The sequence below is a fragment of the Ambystoma mexicanum genome, chromosome 5p (genome assembly GCF_040938575.1).
Source record: "Ambystoma mexicanum isolate Mex_15411 chromosome 5p, UKY_AmexF1_1, whole genome shotgun sequence".
NCBI classification, from domain to species: Eukaryota; Metazoa; Chordata; class Amphibia; order Caudata; family Ambystomatidae; genus Ambystoma; species Ambystoma mexicanum.
Window position 1 is genome coordinate 204084098 of NC_090930.1, and position 18044 is coordinate 204102141.

The 18044-nt window shown below is 45.2% G+C and overlaps 1 protein-coding gene across 2 annotated transcripts in view; it reads left to right on the top strand.

Annotated features, from left to right (window-relative positions):
* Positions 1 to 18044, top strand: part of COL4A6 (collagen type IV alpha 6 chain) — an 856046-nt gene that overhangs the window by 270499 nt on the left and 567503 nt on the right. For both annotated transcript variants that reach the window (XM_069612628.1, XM_069612629.1), the window contains exon 4: positions 17344 to 17427. In XM_069612628.1, coding sequence (XP_069468729.1) covers positions 17344 to 17427 — 84 coding nt within the window. The remainder of the gene's footprint in view (positions 1 to 17343; positions 17428 to 18044) is intronic.

Genomic DNA, 18044 nt, shown 5'->3' on the forward strand with positions numbered 1-18044 from the left:
CCTCACACAAAAAATCAAAAAAGCGTAATCTTCAAGACTGACTTGCTCCACATACACTCATCGTCTTTTCACACCAAGATTTAGGCTAGCTAGAGCAGGCAGGACGAGTTTTCTGGTCATCGCTGCAAAGCATTGGAACGCCCCTCCACCCACACTAAGATCGGAGCAATCATAATGGACCTTTTTGCAAACATCTCAAGACACTGCACTTCACCCAGGGGGCCTCCCCGATGAACTCCTGTACTGTAACCCACCTTTCCTGCCAACCAGTACCTTGATGCCCAAGGGCTTAGAGTGCTCTACAAATGCAAAAATAAATAAATGAAGTATGCTGCAGAGAGTTGGAACAGAGAGCAAAAATGACTGATAACAAACCTTGCTGGACTTTCTGCTCTATTTACCAGCACACTACCATCTGTAAATGTGGTTATCCTGCTTCAAAATGTTGATATAATGCATGCAAATGCCACGCTAAACCGGCACAAGCAGCACGATTCAGAGAACTAGCCGAACCATATATATATAGCAACGCTTTGAACACAACACGACGAAACGCAGGACGGTGGGCAGGGATAACACGTAGAGTCAAATCAAGAAGACCATAATGCACAAATATACCAAAAAGTACACAGCTGGGGACATGGGAGACACACACAACTCACAAACTGGTGATGAAGGTGCCGGATCAGTAACACTATATTATAGGGTATTATTCACTATACAATATTTTTTAGGTAAGACACAATATGCTACGTCATAGGACACTGGTGGTGTGTGCGGGAAACTATGGAAGGATTGGGGGGGAAATGGAAGGGGGGTTTGGAAGTCCCGTTCATGGGAAGGGACAAGGTAATCGCTCTGCAGCAGTGGCATATTCTATAGAGGAAATAATCTATCTGACTGTATTCAATTTTCACAAATGTGCTGTTGCACGTGCCCAGCCTATGTAATGGGCTGTTTCAATTAAGATGTTTGATACTTAATAAAAAAGATTTAACAAAAAAAAAAGTTGATATCTGACATTTCATTAACTTTACCGATACAGTGGATATCCATCATTTGCTTAAACTTGGCTGATACAGTTGATATCCAGCATTTCCTAAACCTTACTGATACAGTTGATATCTGGCATTTCCTAAACCTTACTGATACAGTTGATATCCAGCATTTCCTTAACCTGTCTGATACAGTTGATATCCGGCATTTCCTAAACCTTACTGATACAGTTGATATCTGGCATTTCCTTAACCTGTCTGATACAGTTGATATCTGGCATTTCCTTAACCTGTCTGATACAGTTGATATCCGGCATTTCCTAAACCTTACTGATACAGTTGATATCCGGCATTTCCTTAACCTGTCTGATACAGTTGATATCCGGCATTTCCTAAACCTTACTGATACAGTTGATATCCGGCATTTCCTTAACCTGTCTGATACAGTTGATATCCGGCATTTCCTTAACCTGGCCAATACTGTTGACATCCAGCATATCCTTAACTGACCAATTGTGTGAACAGGAGCACAAAAGGGAGGGTGATGAACTGAGTAATCACCTGCACAGGGCCTGCTTTGGTCAGGGTAGGATTGAGTGGTGCTACCTGCTGCATGTGCCTTGATAGGGGCCTGCACCCGAAGGACACCAAAATGATGAACTTGGTAAAAAAAGCAGAGGCTGCTATGCACGTGGGACGAACTCGGTAGATAGCGACTGTGATGTATTGGCCAGTGAAGCTGAAGCAGTCCACATTTTTCGATTTTTGTTCAACAAATAGGCCATAAAAGCCTGCACATATGATGTGGTGTGATTTACAACAGCCATCATGTGTTTCGACCAAGGAAAGGGCCTTTGTCAAGGCAACTGTGGTGGTCTGTTTGGTTCAACAAGAGACTTGGTCCGTCCTGGGGGGTGAGGATCAATGAATGAATTGATTAAGGGACCGGAGACGAACAGTTCTAGATGCTAGTGGCTAGTTACCAGTGCATCTTTAATGGGCACACGAACTTGGCGGTTCCCCGCATTTTCGCTTTGGTGCTGCATACACATTGCGTTATTCCACAGCGGGCTAGGATGAAATCTAAGGCAGCGCAGCACGGTATCTGGGCAATTTAAAAATCCTGGAGTTTCGGAGCGTCGCCCTGTCAGGCTGATGCGCCGAGAGCGTTTCAGCTTGCAGCACTTTTGTGAACAGCAGTGGGAGATGCTGGTTAGTGGCCTGTTCCGATGAACACGATGTTACTCTCTACATTCTTAAGAGTCACATAAACCTGCTAGGAGCAGGCACAGCATTAAAGTGTTTGGATTGAGAATAGGAGGTCAGTAGCTACTGAGAAATAGTGTTCAGTTGGCCAAGAAGTTTCCTAACTGCTGGTGAAATACTGCAATGAAAAGCCCCCATTGAGTTGAAGTGGGTGTCATTTCAGTTTCTGCTGAAATGCTGCAAAGTTGATAGTTTCGTAGCGGTTATCTAAGTGTTGCTGCTTCTGCCGCAAATTACATTGTTCCCATCGTAGTTAAGACATTTCTGAAGGGAATGGGCTAAGTTGAGGATCTGTGGTAGTTAAGACATTTCTGAAGGGAATGGGCTAAGTTGAGGATCTGTGGTAGTTAAGACATTTCTGAAGGGAATGGGCTAAGTTGAAGATCTGTGTTATTAAGACATTTATGAAGGGAATGGGCTAAATTGACGATCTGTGGTAGTTAAGACATTTCTGAAGGGAATGGGCTAACTTGAAGATCTGTGGTATTAAGACATTTCTGAAGCGAATGGGCTAAGTTGAGGATCTGTGGTAGTTAGGACATTTCTGAAGGGAATGGGCTAATGCGAGGATTTGTGGTAGTTAAGACATTTCTTAAGCGAATGGGCTAAATTGAGGATCTGTACTATCGGCTCGGATTGAAGGCTGTAGATGTGGACAGTCTGTTACATGGAGCCATTGAATGCACCTATAGATGCGCCCATCAGGGGTGGACTGGCCTAGAGGGAACTCTGGAGATTTCTAGATGGGCCTCTGCGCTAGGGGCCTATTGCATGTGGTTACTCTTTTTTCCACGCTTTCTTGTGGTGGGAGAACACACGCAAACATTTCTCATAGGGTTGGACTTGCTCACACTGGCGCCTCTTTGAAAACATTTCGAGGGCCACTTTTGGTTCCCGGTCCACCCCAGAGCCTACATGTAGACTGAAAGGTGAACAGGAGTGCATTCATCTGCGAGTCAATACGATGTCTTTAGGACTGAGGACTTGGTCAGGCTTCCTCCAACGAGCAGCTACCAACAATGGCGCATGTTTGACCGGCGTTGAGCTTATTGTGCTATTCCATCCAAGAAGGTCGCGCTGGCCTATAGGACTGGAGGGCAATGCCCCAAAGGGCCGGTCAAAGAGGCAACTATGAGCCAGTCATGTGACATAGTGTTCTGTCCAGTTGTTTTATTGTTGTCGATATTACTGACCAAAACCGTGATTTGCAAAAGGTCCTAAACTGTGATTGCCATTTTAATTTCGATACCCGGGCCTATTCTATGACCAAGTCTGACCCTGCATATTATGAGGGCCTTGTTAGATTTGATGATCACAGACCATGTTGTTCGAACCTTATAGATATGAAGAAAAAACCAAACCTTGGCAACTGCACACATGTAGAACATGCTGGTTCTCTTTTTACAGTCTTTGTACGGTCTTGCATGGACCAGTCTGTGAAGTTGGGTGGGTTAGAAAGCCAGGACTGGATAACGGTGACACTTGTGAAATGCGGTCGGTTGGCAAATGAACAAAAAAAAAACAGAAACAGTACATACTTAGAACTTTTTCTGCGATTCTAGGGTCTAGCTCCTCGATACAGTTCTCCCACCCAGAGTTCTGTGGCACATAGATGGGTGAATTGGTATTTTGGCACCAGTGCTTAATTTGTAATAACATAAGTGCCAGAGCCCAAATATTTTCTAGCACTCCTGTGACACTGCAGTTGGGCGTTCCCCACTGCTATGGCCTCCACCCATAGATGCTCCCCACAGTGTCAACATATTTGGGGTTATACTACAGCTCGCACCTGCTCATTCTGCTTGATGGGTGCACTGACTATCTCCACTGAATAATTAAAGTGAGTCTGAGACAATAAGTACTTGGGCTCAAAAATAGGTGGCAGGGCTGAGCCCTGGCAAACAGCCCAGCAAATTAAGCACTGTCTGCAACAATGTTTTACTTCTGTGCTCCAGCAAGTGTATTTTTGATAAAGGCTTTTGTGGAAAAGGAATGTCTATCCTGTGATCCTTTAAGTGCAAGAGAGAGAAACATGCACCTCAATGTGAGGCTTATGTGAGGCTTCCCCTTCCATACGTAGGGTGGTTGCGGCTGCGGATCAGCAAAGGGGAACCTCATAGGCTGTGCTGTTATTGGTTTTCGCTTTACAGAGGTGTTTGCGAAGAGAAGCACCAGCTTAACTGCTGATGGCCACCTGGCCAAGAAGCTGTGTTAGTGTGAGTTCATTCATAACCTGGTGCATGTACTCACCACCACTGCCATCCCCCACACATCGGTGCCAATATCTAGAAGATACCAAAGCAGAAAGATTTCACATCCCTACACTAATTGGGATCACTCATATGTTTCACTCCAAGTTGTACTTTCTCTGAGTCACACTGGTTTCACTCGAAGCTCCTTGGAAACATTTGCCTTTATTTGTTTACAAAACCCCAAAACATGCCACGCATGCACCTGAGATGTTTGCGTGATGCCAAACTGCTCTGCCATGCCTCAAGCTCTGATTTCTATCCTTGGTTCGTACCATTGAGAGTGGTTTGGTATGTGGGCACTGTTTTCAGGTTCCTGTATCAGTAGTACTTGAAATCGAAAATGGTACCCTGTGATTTTCTTGCACAATATTCACAAGGCAGATTGCTCTGGGCTGCCCTGGTTGCCTCTATGAAGCTCTCGTCTTCCTTCACGATCTGTTCCACCGTCCCCTCATCCTCCAATATACTTGTGGTCATTTGCCATGTGCATACCTTTTTTAGAGTATGGTCCACAGCTATTTCTGCCATAATCGGGGTGTGATCAGAGAAGTGTATACTTCCTCTTCTGATCCTCAAGAGGTTCTGGGTTGCCATACCCGCCCTCAGTATATAATCTACCCGTGAGTACACGTCAGGGGCTCCAGAGTCGAAAATATGCTGCCTATCATTTGGGTGTTCCAACCTCCATATAGCCATATATTTTGTCTTGGGAGGATATCTGAGGGGCAATGTGCTCAGTGCTCACCTTGAAAGCAAGACACCATGGAGCAACACAGGTTCAATCCCCGGGTAAGCGTTTAGAAACCTCTTAGTATTCATATTATAAATAAACGATTACAATGATGAATAGGTTAAATTCACTAAGTAAAGCTTTAACTGCCTCCCGATTCCTTCTCTTTAGCGGACTTGGCATCTGTTTGCTTCTCGCTCCTTGGAAAAATGGGAGTGGGTGTGGCCTTGTTGTACGAAACCCACTTATCACAGTCACAGAAACTATATAGGAGCTGGTTGTGTGAGAAATTGACATATTCCTATAATCCGAAATCTAGGGGGTGGTGATTTTACTTGTAAGAATCTACAAGTGACAGAACATAAAGACCAAGAGAGAAGGTTTGTTTCAGTTTTGATTTGAATACAATTGGCATGCATGTAATGTTTATGCCATGGGGAAAGTTCCTTTGTTCATGGAGTGGCAGGATATTTACAGGGTCACTCTGCTGGAAATGAAATCCCATTTGGGGGAACACTTTACAGCTGAAAAATGTGAGTGCCTTCGTTGCAGTTGGTAGCCACTAGTGCCAGTTTCATGAGCGCCCCGGATATCCCGGCTCGCCATAACTGCTTTTGTTTTGCTTTTGTTTTTTTGTTTGAATTGTGTCCATGTTTTGTGTTAACAACTTTATTACTGTTCTCAAAGGTGTGAACTTCATTGCTGTCCTTTAGTGTTGGCATGAAACTGATTGGGACATTTGATGCAGCATTGACATGAAACTGATTGGGGCATTTGATGCAGCATTGACATTAAACTGGTTTGGTCATTTGATGCAGCATTGACATGAAACTGATTGGGGCATCTGATGCAGCATTGACATTAAACTGGTTGGGACATTTGATGCAGCATTGACATGAAACTGATTGGGGCATCTGATGCAGCATTGACATAAAACTGATTGGGGCATCTGATGCAGCATTGCCATTAAACTGATTGGGGCATCTGATGCAGCACTGACATGGAACTGATCGAGGCATTTGATGCAGCATTGACATGAAACTGATTAGGGCATCTGATGCAGATTTGGCATTAAACTGATTGGGGCATCTGATGCAGCATTGACATGAAACTGATTGGGGCATTTGATGCAGCATTGACATTAAACTGGTTGGGACATTTGATGCAGCATTGACATGAAACTGATTGGGGCATCTGATGCAGCATTGACATGGAACTGATTGGGGCATCTGATGCAGATTTGACATTAAACTGATTGGGGCATCTGATGCAGCATTGAAATGAAACTGATTGAGGCATTTGATGCAGCATTGACATGAAACTGATTGGGGCATCTGATTCAGCATTTGACTAAGATGTGTTTCATTAGCACAACGTCAGGCCAAAGCTTTCTGTATGAAATGCGCCTTTTGCCCAATCTTCCTTTTAGCCGATCCTTAGCAGATACCTGTGACTTGTCCCCGCCACAAGATCATTTCTCTGTCATGATGCTGAGCTGTCCCTGCACAAAGGCATAACACAAAGAGTATATTATGCAATATTTATTTGGTGAAATTGCAGGTATGGGCTTAAGTGGGAACTGCTCATTTAAATATGAATGTCTCTCTTGCTTCCACCTCCCCTTGGGGTTAACCAGGGCCTTGCCCCATAACTCTCACTCTTTGATTGCTGCGGTCTTCGTTGATCTTCCACCTAATGTTAGCCTCCTTCTCTCCCCTCCTCCTGACACCTTCCTTTAACATCCACCTACGTCCCTGCTCGACTCTCCAACCTCCTTCCTCCAGTTCTCGCTTTTTTCTCCTTACATCTCAACCACTTCACCAATACTGACACCTTCTCCAAACACCAGCACTGCCTGTCCGAACCACCCAATTGGCATAAGTCTTTGATCCTTTCCACTGAGCTTGTCTTGCCCTAACTGTGTACAACTGTCAATGATAATGGTTCCATACCAGGGATCGGCTAATTGTGGGTGAATTAATATTATCAATATTATCAAGCATTGTATCTGACCAGCCATGCCACTCTAACCAAGCCCAGAAGGGGCAAGTCCACCATTGTTATTTTGGAAACAAATTTACACAAGCACGTAGGTGGTTGGGCCTTACACCGTGTGTCCGCTTCTCCCACTCCTTACAGTGCCTCTCTCCCCCGATACATGTAACCCAGCGCTTCCAAGTACACCATGGTAGTGGCAACCCTTGCTCAAATCAGGGGTGCACTCCAAATCAATGGGCTCATTCTGTGCTGTAAGGAATCCCTCAGTGGGACAGTTACAATATCCTGTATGTTTGCATTGATATTACCTGTATTGATGGTGAAGACTCTTGACACTTGAAAGTGTAAGAAGTGTGCAAGGATACCACGCGTTAACCCCGTGCTTCCTGCTGATGGGACGGGGGAGTCGTCAGGTGATCCTCCCTGCCCTGCCCCTCAGGCCCAGCATTATGTGACTCCCTTGACATCTCTACCATCCACTCCTAGGTTTAGGCTGGGGCCTTGATCACACCATGCAATCCATGTGAAGAAGACTTTGAGTTCATTCTGATGGCCATATGACCTGAAGAAGGACTTAGCTAATAATGCAATAGGTAGCTGCATAGTCTTTCTGTCTAGGGCAGCGGTTCACAACTGATTTTGACAGAGGGCCGAAAGTACCTTACATGAGGGCTATAGTGGACCGAAAAGTAAATGTGGGCGGGGTGGTAGGCGGGGCGTGGCAGGAGGCTTTTTAAACCCCCAAGTTGTACTAAACACATGGAAAAAGAATGTTTTTGAGGGGTAACGATTTTTATTTGCATTTCAAACTTACATTTTGTACTACACATTTTCCATTGTTGTAATTTATTTCTATTTAGTTATTGTATCTCGCCTGTTTAATTAACTTATATATATTTTATTGACCCTAGATTGGACATGCCGTTATTTTGGACTGCTACAGTTTGCTATTTGGGTTGCCCAAGAGGAGTATGGCCTTCGTTGAGTCAGGTTTCCTCAAAAAGCCAAAGATGAACATCTCCTAACTGTGCCTGTTTTAGCTTTATTATTGGGTTCACTCTTGGAGTGCAACACTATGCCCCAGGGCCCCCTTACCCCCGACCAAACACTATGCCCCATGTCACTCACCCCCAACCAAACACTATGCCCCATGTCACTCACCCCCAACCAAACACTATGCCCCATGTGTCCCCCTCACCCCCAACCAAACACTATGCCCCATGTCCCCCTCACCCCCAACCAAACACTATGCCCCATGTCCCTCACCCCCAACCAAACACTATGCCCCATGTCACTCACCCCCAACCAAACACTATGCCCCATGTCCCCCCACCCCCCATGGCACTCACTCCCAACCAAAACACTATGCCCCATGTCCCCCTCGCCCCCAACCAAACACTATGCCCCATGTCCCTAACCCCCAACCAAACACTATGCCCCATGTCCCTCACCCCCAACCAAACACTATGCCCCATGGCCCCCTCACCCCCTACCAAACACTATGCCCCATGGCCTCCTCACCCCCAACCAAAATCCCCCACCCCATGGCCCCCTCACCCCCAACCAAACCCCCACCCCCCCAAATCACCACACACAAACCAGCACCAATACAGACCCGAACCCCCACACCCCAACTCAGCACACACACAAACATGCACCCATAAAGACCCGAACCCCCCACCCCCCCAACTCCAAACCCCCCACCCCCAACTCAGCACACACACTCTCAAGCATGCACCCATACAGACCCGAACCCCCCACCCCCCAACTCAGCACACACACAAACATGCACCCATACAGACCCGAACCCCCCACCCCCCCAAATCAGCACACTCTCAAACAAGCACCCATTCAGACCCGAACCCCCACCCCCCAACTCAGCACACACACAAACATGTACCCATAAAGACCCGAACCCCCCACCCCCCAACTCCAAACCCCTCACCCCCCAACTCAGCACACACTCTCAAGCATGCACTCATACAGACCCGATCCCCCCACCCCCCCAACTCCAAACCCCCCACCCCCCAACTCAGCACACATTCTCAAGCATGCACCCATACAGACCCGAACCCCCCACCCCCCAACTCAGCACACACACAAACATGCACCCATACAGACCCGAACCCCCAACTCAGCACACACACAAACATGCACCCATAAAGACCCGAACCCCCCACACCCCCAAATCAGCACACTCTCAAACAAGCACCCATACAGACCCGAACCCCCACCCCCCAACTCAGCACACACACAAACATGTATCCATACATACCCGAACCCCCACCCCCCAACTCAGCACACACACAAACATGCACCCATACAGACCCGAACCCCCACCCCCCAACTCAGTACACAAAAAGCATTCAAATCCAAACATTCATACACATCCGACACACCCCCACCCCCGCATCTCAACATACACACAAAATACATTCAAATACAAACATTCATACACACCCCCCACCCCCGCATCTCAACATACACACAAAAAACATTCAAATACAAACATTCATACACATCCGACACACCCCCAACCCCCGCATCTCAACATACATACACAAACATAAAGCAAAACAAACCCGGCACACAAACACAAACAGAGCACTTACCGGAGACGTGCTGGAAGGCAGGTAAGCTGGAACGCTGGAATCGTACTACGGCTGGCGTGGTCCAAGGCTGAAATGCCTTCCGGCATCAAACCTTATGGACCACGCCAGCCGTAGTGCTGGCCCTCCATTGGTGCAGCACACACGCATTACGTGGCTCGTAGGAGCGACGCGGTGCGTGTGTGTGCTGATCCAAGGAGGGCCAGTGTTTTGTCCGGGAGTATAATGAAAAGTATAAGGACTTAAGCCACATCTCTGGGGGCTCCACCCCTCTTGAGTCTTTCAGTCGGCACTTTCTCCTCAATGGCCATGTAACCTTTTCAATTTCGGTGACAGACTTTTGAAAATCTGTGAAAGGCTTGTTTTCTGCATACCCAAGTCACCTGGTGTTGTGTTACCTAACCAGTCAACCACAAATTAAGAATTGGTAGACAACACTACTCATCGGACGATATTTCAGACACGGTTACGCTTCCCATGCATGATGAAGACTGATCCCATCTGAGCAATCTGCCAGCTAATGAAGTCTCTTTGAAAGCACAAACATGGACTTCTCACACATCCTGAAGCCTGATTACAGAAACCTTGCACTGGTACAAGTGCAAGGTTGCACGGTATTAGCACTAGGGCAAAGTTTGCCCTATTTTTAAAAACACTGATACATATTAGAAAACCATTGCACCTTGAAAAGGGCAGTTTGGCATGGTATAAGCACCAGGGCAAAAATACCCTTGTTCAAAAAGGATACATTTTCAATGCATTTTTGCACCGGGTTCAGGTTTGGCGTAGAGCTAATACCGACTGTTATTACGTTTTTAAACATTTGATTAAAACATTGAACTAAGATGTGCTCAATATCCCATTTACTGTACACTCAGTCTTCTTCCACATACCAGATTGGAAGGGTTTCTGGGGGGCAGAGGGTTGACTGCTAAAGCTGTCATTGTGTGCCTGGGTAAGATGTATTTCTGAGGGCGTGACCCACTTCCGCCTAGAATCTTCTTCTTGGGGGTGTCCATAGACAAGTGGCAAAAGAGTGGGGATTGTGAGTGAGTGATGTGAATTTATTTTATTTTCAAGTGTTGCAACATGCTGACTTGCCGTAGAACCAGTTTGAAGCACAAGCAATAGATGGAGATGCCAAATAGGAAACCAGCTACATCTCATTATAAATAAAACAGCAAGCATAGAAATCATGCTCCTAATTAATAGAGAAGTACAGAACAGGGTGCAGAAGGTCTCCATAATTACATAAGTCTGTGTTTAAGCTGCTAGATGAGCAAATCGAAATAACTACTAATTACTTGCTTGGGTAACCAAGCTTTTGTCGGTCTCCTACATCTATTGTGCTTAAGCTCTGCCCTGATTTCCAATGGTACATTTTTAGAGCTTTTAGAGTACACAAATGGCAATGCGCAGCCACCATGATGGTTCCTTTTGAAGCTTGTGGGAGGCAGGAAGTTATGGTTGACAGATCTTTGACTTCTTGGCTGGTCTTTGCAAGTGCTTGTTTCCGGTAGGTGAGTGAATGTTGGCAGATCTTAGATTTTCTTCTTGGCTTGTGTTTCCATAGGCTTGCTTTCAGGTAGGTTAAAGTTGGCAGATCTTTGTTTTTTTTTTGGCTGGTGTTTGCATATGCTTGTTTTCAAGTTGGTAGGTTAGGATTGACAGATGTTAGATGTTGTCTTGGCTGGTGTTTGTTTGCTTAGTCTTGCTTCCAGGTAGGTAGGGTAAGGTTGGCAGATCTTAGATTTCTTCTTGGCTGGTATTTGCATAAGGCTGCTTTCAAGCAGGTAGGTGCAGGTTAACAGATCTTAGATTTCTTCCTAACTGGTCTTTGTGTAGGCTTGCTTTCAGGAAGGTTAAGGTTGGCAAAGCTTAGATCTCTTCTTAGCTGGTGTTTATAATGGCTTGCTTTCAGGACGGTTAAGGTTGGCAGAGCTTAGATCTCTTCTTAGCTGGTGTTATGAGGGCTTGCTTTCAGGAAGGTTAAGGTTGGCCGATCTTAGATCTCTTCTTGGCTGGTGTTTATGAGGGCTTGCTTTCAGGAAGGTTAAGGTTGGAAGATCTTAGATCTCTTCTTCGTGGCTGGGTTTGCCTAGGTTTGCTTTCAGGAATATTAAGGTTGGCAGATCGTAGATCTTTTCTTGGCTGTGTTTGCATAGGCTTGCTTTCAGGAACGCTAAAGGTGGTAGATCCTAGATCTCTTCTTGGCTGGTGTTTGTGTAGGCTTGCTTTCAGGAACACTATGGTTGTATCCTAAATCTCTTCTTGGCTGGTGTTTGTGTAGGCCTTCTTTCAGGAAGGTTAAGGTTGGCAGATCTTAGATCCTTACTTGGCTGGTCTTTGTGTAGGCTTGCTTTCAGGAAGGTTAAGGTTGGCAGAGCTTAAATCTCTTCTTAGCTGGTGTTTATGATGGCTTGCTTTCAGGAAGGTTAAGGTTGGCAGAGCTTAGATCTCTTCTTAGTGGGTGTTTATGAGGGCTTGCTTTCAGGAAGGTTAAGGTTAGCAGAGCTTAGATCTCTTCTTAGCTGGTGTTTATGAGGGCTTGCTTTCAGGAAGCTTAAGGTTGGCAGATCTTAGATCTCTTCTTGGATGGTGTTTATGAGGGCTTGCTTTCAGGAAGGTTAAGGTTGGCAGATCTTAGATCTCTTCTTGGATGGTGTTTATGAGGGCTTGTTTTCAGGAAGGTTAAAGTTGGCAGAGCTTAGATCTCTTCTTAGCTGGTGTTTATGAGGGCTTGCTTTCAGGAAGGTTAAGGTTGGCAGATCTTACATCTCTTCTTGGATGGTGTTTATGAGGGCTTGCTTTCAGGAAGGTTAAGGTTGGCAGATCTTAGGTCTCTTCTTGGATGGTGTTTATGAGGGCTTGCTTTCAGGAAGGTTAAGGTTGGCAGATCTTAGATCTCTTCTTGGATGGTGTTTATGAGGGCTTGCTTTGAGGAAGGTTAAGATTGGTAGATCTTAGATCTCTTCTTGGATGGTGTTTATGATGACTTGCTTTCAGGAAGGTTAAGGTTGGCAGAGCTTAGAACTATTTTTAGCTGGTGTTATGAGGGCTTGCTTTCAGGAAGGTTAAGGTTGGCCGATCTTAGATCTCTTCTTGGCTGGTGTTTATGAGGGCTTGCTTTCAGGAAGGTTAAGGTTGGAAGATCTTAGATCTCTTCTTCGTGGCTGGGTTTGCTTAGGTTTGCTTTCAGGAATGTTAAGGTTGGCAGATCGTAGATCTTTTCTTGGCTGTGTTTGCATAGGCTTGCTTTCAGGAACGCTAAGGTTGGTAGATCCTAGATCTCTTCTTGGCTGGTGTTTGTGTAGGCTTGCTTTCAGGTACACTACGGTTGTATCCTAAATCTCTTCTTGGCTGGTGTTTGTGTAGGCCTTCTTTCAGGAAGGTTAAAGTTGGCAGATCTTAGATCCTTACTTGGCTGGTCTTTGTGTAGGCATGCTTTCAGGAAGGTTAAGGTTGGCAGAGCTTAAATCTCTTCTTAGCTGGTGTTTATGATGGCTTGCTTTCAGGAAGGTTAAGGTTGGCAGAGCTTAAATCTCTTCTTAGCTGGTGTTTATGATGGCTTGCTTTCAGGAAGGTTAAGGTTGGCAGAGCTTAGATCTCTTCTTAGTTGGTGTTTATGAGGGCTTGCTTTCAGGAAGGTTAAGGTTAGCAGAGCTTAGATCTCTTCTTAGCTGGTGTTTATGAGGGCTTGCTTTCAGGAAGGTTAAGGTTGGCATATCTTAGATCTCTTCTTGGATGGTGTTTATGAGGGCTTCCTTTCAGGAAGGTTAAGGTTGGCAGAGCATAGATCTCTTCTTAGCTGGTGTTTATGAGGGCTTGCTTTCAGGAAGGTTAAGGCTGGCAGATCTTACATCTCTTCTTGGATGGTGTTTATGAGGGCTTGCTTTCAGGAAGGTTAAGGTTGGCAGATCTTAGATCTCTTCTTGGATGGTGTTTATGAGGGCTTACTTTCAGGAAGGTTAAGGTTGGCAGATCTTAGATCTCTTCTTGAATGGTGTTTATGAGGGCTTGCTTCGAGGAAGGTTAAGGTTGGTAGATCTTAGATCTCTTCTTGGATGGTGTTTATGAGGGCTTGCTTTCAGGAAGGTTAAGGTTGTCAGAGCTTAGATTTCTTCTTAGCTGGTGTTTATGAGGACTTGCTTTCAGGAAGGTTAAGGTTGGCAGATCTTAGATCTCTTCCTGGCTGGTGTTTGTGTAGGCCTTCTTTCAGGAATGTTAAGGTTGGCAGATCTTAGATCTCTTCTTGGCTGGTGTTTGGGTAGGCCTGCTTTCAGGAAGCTTAAGGTTGGTAGATCTTAAATCTCTTCTTGGCTAGTGTTTATGAAGCTTGCTTTCAATAAGGTTAAGGTTGACAGATTTTAAATCTCTTCTTGGCTGGTGTTTGTGTAGGCCTGCTTTTAGGAAGGTTAAGGTTGGCAGATTTTAGGTCTCTTCTTGGCTGGTGTTTATGAAGGCTTGCTTTCAAGAAGTTTAAGGTAGACGGATCATAGATCTCTTCTTGACTGTGTTTGCATAGGCTTGCTTTCAGGGACTTTAAAGTTGGAAGATCTTAGATCTCTTCTTGGCTGGTGTTTATGAGGGCTTGCTTTCAGGAAGGTTAAGGTTGGCAGATCTTAGATCTCTTCCTGGCTGGTGTTTATGAGGGCTTGCTTTCAGGAAGGTTAAGGTTAGCAGAGCTTAGATCTCTTCTTAGCTGGTGTTTATGAGGGCTTGCTTTCAGGAAGGTTAAGGTTGGCATATCTTAGATCTCTTCTTGGATGGTGTTTATGAGGGCTTCCTTTCAGGAAGGTTAAGGTTGGCAGAGCATAGATCTCTTCTTAGCTGGTGTTTATGAGGGCTTGCTTTCAGGAAGGTTAAGGCTGGCAGATCTTACATCTCTTCTTGGATGGTGTTTATGAGGGCTTGCTTTCAGGAAGGTTAAGGTTGGCAGATCTTAGATCTCTTCTTGGATGGTGTTTATGAGGGCTTACTTTCAGGAAGGTTAAGGTTGGCAGATCTTAGATCTCTTCTTGAATGGTGTTTATGAGGGCTTGCTTCGAGGAAGGTTAAGGTTGGTAGATCTTAGATCTCTTCTTGGATGGTGTTTATGAGGGCTTGCTTTCAGGAAGGTTAAGGTTGGCAGAGCTTAGATTTCTTCTTAGCTGGTGTTTATGAGGATTTGCTTTCAGGAAGGTTAAGGTTGGCAGATCTTAGATCTCTTCCTGGCTGGTGTTTGTGTAGGCCTTCTTTCAGGAATGTTAAGGTTGGCAGATCTTAGATCTCTTCTTGGCTGGTGTTTGGGTAGGCCTGCTTTCAGGAAGCTTAAGGTTGGTAGATCTTAAATCTCTTCTTGGCTAGTGTTTATGAAGCTTGCTTTCAATAAGGTTAAGGTTGACAGATTTTAAATCTCTTCTTGGCTGGTGTTTGTGTAGGCCTGCTTTTAGGAAGGTTAAGGTTGGCAGATTTTAGGTCTCTTCTTGGCTGGTGTTTATGAAGGCTTGCTTTCAAGAAGTTTAAGGTAGACGGATCATAGATCTCTTCTTGACTGTGTTTGCATAGGCTTGCTTTCAGGGACTTTAAAGTTGGAAGATCTTAGATCTCTTCTTGGCTGGTGTTTATGAGGGCTTGCTTTCAGGAAGGTTAAGGTTGGCAGATCTTAGATCTCTTCCTGGCTGGTGTTTATGAGGGCTTGCTTTCAGGAAGGTTAAGGTTTGCAGATTATAGATCTCTTCTTAGCTGGGTTTGCATAGGCTTGCTTTCAGGAAGGTTAAGGTTGGCAGATCATGGAGATCTTCTTGGCTGGTGTTTACATAGGTTTGCTTTCATGTAGGTAGGTTACATTTGCAGACTTAGGTTTCTTCTACTTTGTATAGGTCTGATTTTAGGTAGGTGGGAACCGTATTCAATAGGGCTGTATGGATGATGCCCAAGGGTTTGTTGGTGATTGTATATTCACTGGCAAGCAATCCTAATGCCTTCAAAGTCGGTGTCGATGAATCAAATGGTTTATTTGTTAAAATCTGCCTCGCTGCCGTATTAGGAGTAGTTGCAGGGGATGAATTCAATATTTACTGAAACCTAAGTACTTCTGTGAATTCGAGCAAGCACCAGGGCTGGGGTGGTGTCTATGTTCCGTGGCATCTGCAGGTATGGTATGATTTCTTAATGACATGCAATTGGACGTTCCACATGCTTTGCTTTCGTAGCAGGGGCCTGGGGTTCCTTAATGCACGGGCCACATGGAAGGGACCTAACAAGAGGTAAACCTACCTTCTAGGCGCCGTGTAAGAGGAAGCTGTTTGAAGTTGGCAGGTGCTAGGGGGATGTGTATGAGGAGAGTAGCCTCCAGACACTGTACCCAGGGTTTGATGTATACTGGGAAGGCAAGTTAATGTGCAGCAGCTACGTAAAGGCTGCCAGGAACTGGACGTAAGCGGGCAAAGTACAGCGTGGGACGCCCTGGCACGCATTTGCCTTCTCCTATCTTTTATTTCACCACCATGTGCAGCCCCTACTAATGGGTAAAAACTAAAACTCGTATGAATATGAGCAGTGATGCTATGCTGGCAGCACTTCCATATCGGCCTGCATACCTATAAGGTAGTGATCTTCTATATGTGACCACAGAAAAGAAATCCGGGAAGGGGTGGTATGGGCCAGGGATTTCAGGCATAAAATAATTCTTCGGCAAAACTGCCCATTTTTGTATTTTTTATTTTAATGCCATGTAAAATGCCACCCTCTTCACTGGGATATGACTGGTGACCTAATTATTATGTTTATTTCAATGTGTAAATGAGTTAATTAATAATTGAGAATTTCTGTTACAACGACTGAAAAGGAGATTTAAAGGCAGCATCTGCAAGTTTAACATATTGTGGATAATTCTGGTGCACTTCTTGCACTTTTCACACACACATATTTGCAACACTTGAAGAAATCCCTAGACTATGTGAGCGGCGTGTGTTCTGCAAATTGGGACGTCACATTGAATGTTAATTAAACAGATGTATTTGATGTTTATGTAGCCTATGTTATGTGCCCTACTTTTATACAACATGGTAGCAGAAGCCATCCTTATTGCCTACACAATGACAGCTACAGCTGCATCCTTGTGCCCAGAGTTTTAGGGCACATGCAAAGAGCAAAGGTGTAGGCCAATGTCTGATCGTGCTTGATCCCTCTCCCCTTGATCGAGTGAAAGATAATAATGGCACGCGCCGACGGCATGGGGGTGCACAGCGATTGGAGCGCCCAGGTTTCTCTCTTCAATTGTTTCAAAATGGCCACCGCGCCTTGACTTGGCCTGATCTGTTTTGCTGAGCTTGACTCCGAATTTGGAATGATTTAGATGCCTGTGCGAGATACACTAATGGGCGCGCGTTGTGTACCAGGAACTTGTCAAAATGAAAAGAAGCAGGTGCGAACTGCGTGGTGCTAATCTCGAGCAATGCTGCACTCCCACCCATGACCTCACTCACCCTCCTTCTTCTCTCGTTCCGCAGGGAGGAAAGAAGTTCTACCAAGGGCCATGTGCGGGGCGAGACTGCAGCGGCGGCTGCAAGTGCTTCCCAGAGAAAGGCGGCCGGGTAAGCATTCTTACTGTCTTGTGGGCTGAAGTAAACCAGTGCCAGTTCCTCGTCTGTCTTGCCATGGAAGTGCATGTGTTTATAGAGAGTCCTGATAGAGCACGACACTTGCATCGCTGAGGTGAACGTCTACAGCTGCTCCGTGATTCTGGCCCTCTTCTAGTAAATCACCAGGGGGGTTGGATGCAGTTCAGTACTGGCAAGCACTTGCACATTTGTGTTACAAAGATCTGAAGAATTACTTTGTGCCATACTCAGAAACAAATAGCACTGGATGAACCCATTACATCCCACACGAAGAAGCATCACATGGTACATACCTAGATGGGGCAAGGCAGTAATGGCTTACGAGCAATTAGATGTGTGTGGCTAAACCCCTCGGGAACTGACTTGTATTTGGTGATCACCATATATTTTGTAAACAGAAATCTAACTAATTAACCCACTACTGTTTCAGCATTTCAGCACTCAGCATAACTTGCTTATTGGAATAAGGCAATTTGAAGCAAGGCAGTCACCTCTAATGTCATGCTGTATAAACATCATACGTGTCTGTTTATTTAAAAAAAAAATGTCGACTATTTTCATATAGTAAAATGCCATTTTTTTCCTACCAA